General features: G+C 49.7%; 1 protein-coding gene across 1 annotated transcript; it reads right to left on the bottom strand.

Moving 5' to 3' along the window:
- Nucleotides 1-86: 86 nt before the first annotated feature.
- On the bottom strand, nucleotides 87-6630 carry LOC122457747 (butyrophilin subfamily 3 member A3-like). Its single transcript, XM_043503898.1, has 3 exons — nucleotides 6446-6630; nucleotides 2467-2526; nucleotides 87-1183 (listed from the first exon to the last, which is right to left on the bottom strand). The coding sequence occupies exons 1-3, from the start codon at nucleotides 6594-6596 to the stop codon at nucleotides 1020-1022; spliced, it is 375 nt and encodes a 124-aa protein (XP_043359833.1). The 5' UTR covers nucleotides 6597-6630; the 3' UTR covers nucleotides 87-1019.
- Between the last annotated feature and the right edge of the window lie 9 nt (nucleotides 6631-6639).

The following is a 6639-nucleotide window of genomic DNA, read 5'->3' as shown; positions in this document are numbered from 1 at the left end:
GAAGCCTACCCGCTTTGGCAAGGAGAGTTACGTGAGCGAGCGGGAGTTTAAGGAGCCAGCCGCCAATGACGTAAAACCCAAGGACGTCTTATGGAGCGATCTTTATCCAGATTGCTCTGAACTCGGAGAAGAGTTTACACTGCACAGCTGGGATTTCCAACAGAACGGCAGGGAGGGAATTACAAGGGGATTTGGGTGCCTAATTCCCTTCAGCTCCTCAGAAAACCCCATCACAGAAACCCAGCAGCTGCCCCGCCGGCAGCCTCCGACAAAACTCAGCCTCCTACCCCCAAACTCCACTCCCCGCAGAAGTCACCCAGCCAGGGGCTCCGTGGCCCAAAGAATTAAGGGGGGCCCCGTGACGGGTCTGACCGCTGGGGTGCTGGTTCCAAGCCTGGGCAGCCCAGCTAGAGTCCTCCAGAGCCACCCAGCGCAGCGAGAAATGGGCCGGGGGACACCTGCTGCAAGAAGATTCTCTGGCCAGGCCCCAGCCGGCTCTTTATGGGCGCGCTGAGACATTGCCGGGGAAAGGAGGAGGTCCAGGGGCTCGGAGAGATGGGAGTCCTCCAAGGACACTGGGGTTCGGATCTTGGGGGTTAGAGAAGCCCATTTTAGCATTCCCAGGGGGAAACTCCCCATCTCCCCAGCCCCTTGTCTCAAGAACACAGTCTGAGCTGGGATCCCCGCACCCAGAAGAAAGGGTGGATCCTCTCCCCATTGTAAGAGGCCGGAGGGAAAGAGAATAACAGGAACTTCCAATCAGCATCCAAAAATGGCACCTGCCCCGCTTCCTAATCTAGAGAAACCCCTATCCTCTTTATGGTATCCCACGAGATCAACTGGGTGCCAGGGGAGGAGAAAAAATGGTACATTTTACAATGACCCTTAACCCCGTGCATCCCCATAGCCCAGATCCCCTCCTCAGGGCTAGGGCTGATCCGTCCCTTCCTCCTCACAGACTCTCTGGCCACCCCCACAGCCCAGTATTGCCCATTCCCCACCTCCACCTCCCAGTAACATCACCCCGAGGTGAACCCCTCGGAGCCCAGCACGCAGTGACGTGTGTCGAATCTCTCCGGCGTGTCAGGCAGGTCCAGTAACGCCTCTGCTCGTCTCACACTTTTCCCATCCTCAGACACGACGAGGATGGGATGGGCCGTGTCTGGATCCAGAGTCACGCTCACCGGAGGGGAGAGAAAAGCCGAGTGTTAGGGGCAGAGCCCAGCCCGGGGGGAGGCTGGGACCATTTCTCACACTCCCCAGCAGCCCTCTTCTGGCCGGGACACTCCTGGACCCTGGGGAGCTCCCGGGCACCTGACTGATTCCACCGTTTCATACCCAGACACAGAACAGTAGAGACATGGAGGAAAGAGACTGAATCTGCAGGTAGGGAGTGAGGAGGAGGCTGGTCACCGATTTAAACCCCCTCAGGATCCCCCTCCCCCACCTGGCCCTTCCTTCCTTGTCCTGGGAGAAGAGGGGAAGACATAGCATTGGGGAGGAGCCGCTCCAGAGCGGAGGGAGTAAGGTCAATATTCTGTGAGGCAGCCCCTTGCCCGGCCCGAGAGAAGTGAGCCGCATGGGAAAAAGCCCAGCCCAAGAGGAAGGGAGGATGCTGGAGAAGAACCCTCACTCCACTCCTTCCTCTTGATTTAATACACAACAGGCCTGTGAAAGCCTCCCAGAACCCCAGGGCAGAGTTAAGGGTGTCTGGATGCCGGAGAGTGAGAACAGTTCTGTTCCCTGTCGTGAGCATGCACCGAGCAACGAGGCTGGTGTCAGGACTGTTTGTCTTATGTCGGCTTGGGATCTCCTCAAGGCAGGATGTGTTGATTGTTAGACAGGGTGTGTTTGACTAGTTACTTTATCAACGTGTTCAGAAAGATGTTTCCGTGAGAATTTGCTCTTAATATCAAGAAAATCTCCACCCAGAATCTCACCCTTTCTGTGTGATCGGACTGGTTCTCCCCTTTTTGACTCCAGCTCAGATGGCAAAGTGTCCACGAGGGGGGAGGAGGATAAAAAAGAGGAGATTTCATGCTGTCGTCTTTGTAACCACATCCCCACTCTCAACTGACTTATCATCACGACAAATCCCGAAGGGCAGTGGTCGCCTTGCCGATTAAACTCCATTCACATCAATCCCTAGCTAAATCTTTAAAGTGGCCCAGCCGGATAGTCACCTTACGTCCATCCGTAGTGATCTTATCACACCATGTTAGTATCCAGGCCCGTTAGTCAGCCTGACATAACTGTGTTTTAATTAAAACAAACACACAGAGATCCTTAATAAAACTTAATCAGGGAATCAGATGGGCTGAGATAAGGTGTTTGGGGGCTGGTCAGTGACAATGTTTCTGATGATCAGTGTGTGTTTGAGTTGTGTGTTCAGGCTACTTTAACAAAGATGTTTTCATAGGGTGAATTTTCTCTTAATTTAAATATAACCACCACCTGAACCCTCACCCTTTGTATACGACAACAGCCTCTTCCAACAGTCCCTCTCCATTTCCGATGGCAGAGTGTCTGGAGGGAATAAAAGGATACTCGAGATGAGATTTCATTCCATCACATTTACAATGACATTGCCACTATTAGCTGACAGCATAATGTTTTTATTATTACAGAGAACACACACACACACCTTTCTAAAGAGGCCAGATACTAATTAATGGGAAGCCTTGCACTTGTATTTCCTCTTTCATTCAGGTCTCTCAAAGCTGCTGAACCAACAGCCACCAAACGTCACAACCAGCTTGAGAAATATTATTTGTAGAAGAGCATAAGACCAACCACATTGGGTCAGACCAATGGTCCAGCTAGCCCAGTATCCTGTCTTCTGACAGTGGCCCGTGTCAGATGCTTTTGGCTTCTGGAGATCTCGGGACACCCAGACCATGGGGTTGTATCCCTGACCATCTTGGCTCATAGCCACTGATGGATCTATCCTCCATGAAATTATCTAATTCTGTTTTGGACCCAGTTATACTTTTGGCCTTCACAAGAAGTAGCATGAGTTGACTGTTCATTGTGTGAAGAAATACTTCCTTTCATTTGTTTTCAATTTGCCGCCTATTTATTTCATTGGGTGACCCCCCCTCCCCTTTTTGTGTTATGTGAAGGGGTAAATAACACTTCCCTATTCACTTTCTCCACACCACGCAGGATTTCATAGACCTCTATCACATCCCCCTTAGTCGTCTCTTTTCTAAACTCCCCGGTCCCAGTTCTTTAAACCTGTGTGCATCCGATGAAGTGAGCTGTAGCTCACGAAAGCTTATGCTCTAATAAATTTGTTAGTCTCTAAGGTGCCACAAGTACTCCTTTTCTTTTTGTGTTCATACAGAAGCTGTTCCATAGCCCTCATCATGTCTGTTGCTCTTTTCTGTACCTTTTCCAATTCCAATATATCTTTTTGAGATGGGGTGACCAGAACTGCACGCAGTATTCCAGATGTGGGCATGCCATGGATTTATAGAGAGGCAATAGGATATTTTCTGTCTTGTTATCTATCCCTTTCCTAAGGATTCCCAACATTCTGTTCTCTTTTTTGATTGTCTCTGCACCTTGAGCAGATGTTTTCAGAGAACTATCCAGGATGACTCTAAGGCACTACGGACTGTACGCTGGCCCAGCTGTACCGCAGCAAGATCTCCCATGTAGCTGCTCTTTGCCAGTAGGAGAGCCTCTCCCGCTGACAGAGTGCTGTCCACACAGGCACTTATGTCGGTCAGGGGGGTGTTAGAGGGCTTATTTTTTTACCCTTTTACTTTTTTTGGTTCTTTTTGCATGAACAGAGAGCAACAATACATGAAGTCTGAAGGTGCAAACAATCTGATGTTTATTGGAATGAACTTTTAACAAGCTTAAATTTAACCGTTTTTTTTTTTTATAATTTTTGAATTATAACTTACTTTCTGATTCCCCCTAATTTATATAGCAAGATTTTTATCTATACCTTAAGCAGTTATTTTCCTGAAATGTATTTAACCAATCCGAACATACTGTAACATATTTTTAACCAATTAACTTACACCTAGCAAAATTAATTATACAGCAAACAGAAACAAACAACAATAGAAAAGTGGGGGCCATACAGATAAAACATACAGAAATGAGGGTTTTATAACCACAACTATTGAGAAGTGATTTTTTCCCCCCAGACAGGATGCTAATAAATTAAGTTTTCTTTAAACATCTTTCTCTGGAGGCGATATCCTGTCCTGACAGTGCCTTGTATCCTAACAGCCCAATAGCACCTGATTTCAATGTGACGAGGTTGGGATGTGAGGAGGTGACCGGTCACTTCCCAGCTTATGGCTGCCTCCGTTGCTTAGCCAGAGATCTCAGCCTAAGCACAGGGCCTCAGACTGTCACAGTAAGAGAAGGACCTTATACCGGCAGACAGTGATTTTGATTCTTTTATACCTCTAGAACTAGCTAAATGATAAACATACACCTAGATTCTTAAAATATAGGCCTTCACAGACAGGCCTGAATATCTATATCCTAACAGGGGAGTGGTTTTTTTCACATCCTTGACCGACAAAAGTGGTAACGTAGACACAGCCGAAGATCCCCCTGTAATCCCCAGGTCCTTTTCTGCAAAACTGCTGCTCAGCCAATCGGTCCCCAGCCTGTAGCGGTGCATGAGATTCTTTTACTTCTCACTATCTGATGAATTAGTTTTAAGAGAACCCTCCAGCAAAATCAGTGCCTTAGTAAGATGTAAAATTCTTTCTTATGCCTAAAATCTATGGAAACCTATTTTTTGATGTTGGTGAAATTTCATAAACCTGTCTATTGTGATGGACAGCACCCGAAGTAAATGAGTGTGCCCTTTTTCTAAAAGCAGTGAACATGGTTATGAACACACTAAACCGCTATGACTGATTATTTTAAAATAATGTCTTTGTTTCAGTGAGTTAAATAGGTAGTCATCTGGAACGATTACTTTTATGAAGGCTTAAGAGTACATTTAAAATATAAAATCAGCTGAGAAATACTGATAAAGAAAATGTAAAACAGAGAAGAGCTGCATCATGTATTCCATAATATTTAAGGTTGTATTCACCAGGACAGCTGACTCACCCTGACTATAAAGTTTTTGCAAATAAATGTCTGACAAACTTCAGGGCATATCAGGGAGAGGGGCCGGGGGTCTCTGCAAGGAACTGTGACTCTCCACCACCGTGAGGCGGGCTGGGCATCTTGATATCCTTTGCTGCCTTATCGTCCCCCCGACCCCCTCCCGCACTCCTGTCTTGCGTAAGGCCCCAAAAATCCTTAGGACGGCCCTGTTAGGCTCCAGCTGCTCTGGAGAGCTTAACCCTTTATGGAATAGAACATTTTTAATATTGTTTCTCCTAAGAGCAATGGGCGTCAGGCACGAGTGGGGGTGAAGAGCAGCCAGACCCTTCGGGGTCTGAGTGGAGCCATGACTTGAGTCCCCAAGTGCGCGCAAAAATCTGTCAGATAATCCCTCAACTTTAAGAAAAACTTTTCAGGGGGAGGGGCCATATTTTAAGAACCCCTTTGTCAAATGACCTCTAATGTGGTCATGGCCCCATCCCTTGCCCCCATGAGGCACAGCGGATTTCAAGGCAATCCGACTATCCGTGCAGATGTTCAAGCACTAAGAAATGTCGCCCTGTAAACAGGAGGGGCTTCTCAATTTTACCAACCCTGGAGCTGGCGCTCCCCTAGAACTTCCCAGCTCTCTGGCCGGCCTGAGGTTTCTCTGTGGCGCAGCCTGTCTGCACTGAGGGCAGGAGACGTGTGTATCCGACCCCTCCCAGCACTGGCTGATTCGGGCTAGGCAGAAATTGCACCCACCGTCTAGAGGGACAGGGTCTGTGAAATACACCAGACCCAGGGTGCAAGGAGCTTCACCCTGGAGACTTCTCCCCGGGTTCCCTGCACCTGGCTTTCCCGAGCTTGGCGATAGCCCCCGTCTGCAGCACCCACTGGGCGCTTCCCCCTCCTGACACTGACTCCTGCGGTTTGCTGAAATGCGGGGGGGGGGGGGGTCCTGGGAGAGTCTTTGGGGAAAATGTAGCAGCCTGGAGGGGTCAAAACTCCTGAGTCAGCCGCCAAAAATCAGCAAAATGATCCCTCAAACCATGTGGTTTTTAAAAAAGATTCTGTTGTGGGTTTGGTGCCTTTTGGTGTCTGAACCTCCCAGTGGGTAGGTGAGAATTAGCAGCTCCGCACCCACATGTAGCGAGTAAAGTGATTTTTGTTTCTCTGCACAAGCTCTCACCCCCCCCCCCCCGCCACATCTGCCCGGCCCCCTGCCCAGCCATTTATCTGGCCCCAACCCTCAAATCAATCCTCGCCCCCCACCCTCCCCATCAGATCTGGAGGTAGAACTGTGACCGCCCCCCCATCTGCCCCCCATCAGTCCCTCCTCCCACAAGCACCTCCCAGCCTCGCCTCGCCTCACCTCTGCTGCTCCGGCCGCTCCTGGGGTGCTCCCCCGGCTCGGGGGGCTGCAGTGGGGTCCCCGGCTCCCCTCCCAGCTGGGTGCTGTGGGGCCGGGCCGGACGGTCGCAGAAGGGCGGAGGAGGAAGCAGCTGAGCTGACCCACGTGGCATCAGACGCAATCCGGTTCCCCTCCGGATTGGCTCCTTCGCACGG

Source organism: Dermochelys coriacea, chromosome 28 (genome assembly GCF_009764565.3).
Source record: "Dermochelys coriacea isolate rDerCor1 chromosome 28, rDerCor1.pri.v4, whole genome shotgun sequence".
Classification (NCBI taxonomy): domain Eukaryota; kingdom Metazoa; phylum Chordata; order Testudines; family Dermochelyidae; genus Dermochelys; species Dermochelys coriacea.
This window is presented reverse-complemented; position numbering and strand designations above follow the sequence as displayed.

Bases quoted from the DNA above. Each gene is read 5' to 3' on its own strand.
- LOC122457747 (XM_043503898.1), bottom strand. From the start codon at position 6,596: ATGCCACGTGGGTCAGCTCAGCTGCTTCCTCCTCCGCCCTTCTGCGAC. The intron at 2,527-6,445 runs GTGAGGCGAGGC...TATTCCCTCCAG, and splicing joins GAGCGGCCGGAGCAGCAGAG to ACACTCTGCCATCGGAAATG. The intron at 1,184-2,466 runs GTGAGGGTTCAG...TCTCCCCTCCGG, and splicing joins GCTGTTGTCGTATACAAAGG to TGAGCGTGACTCTGGATCCA.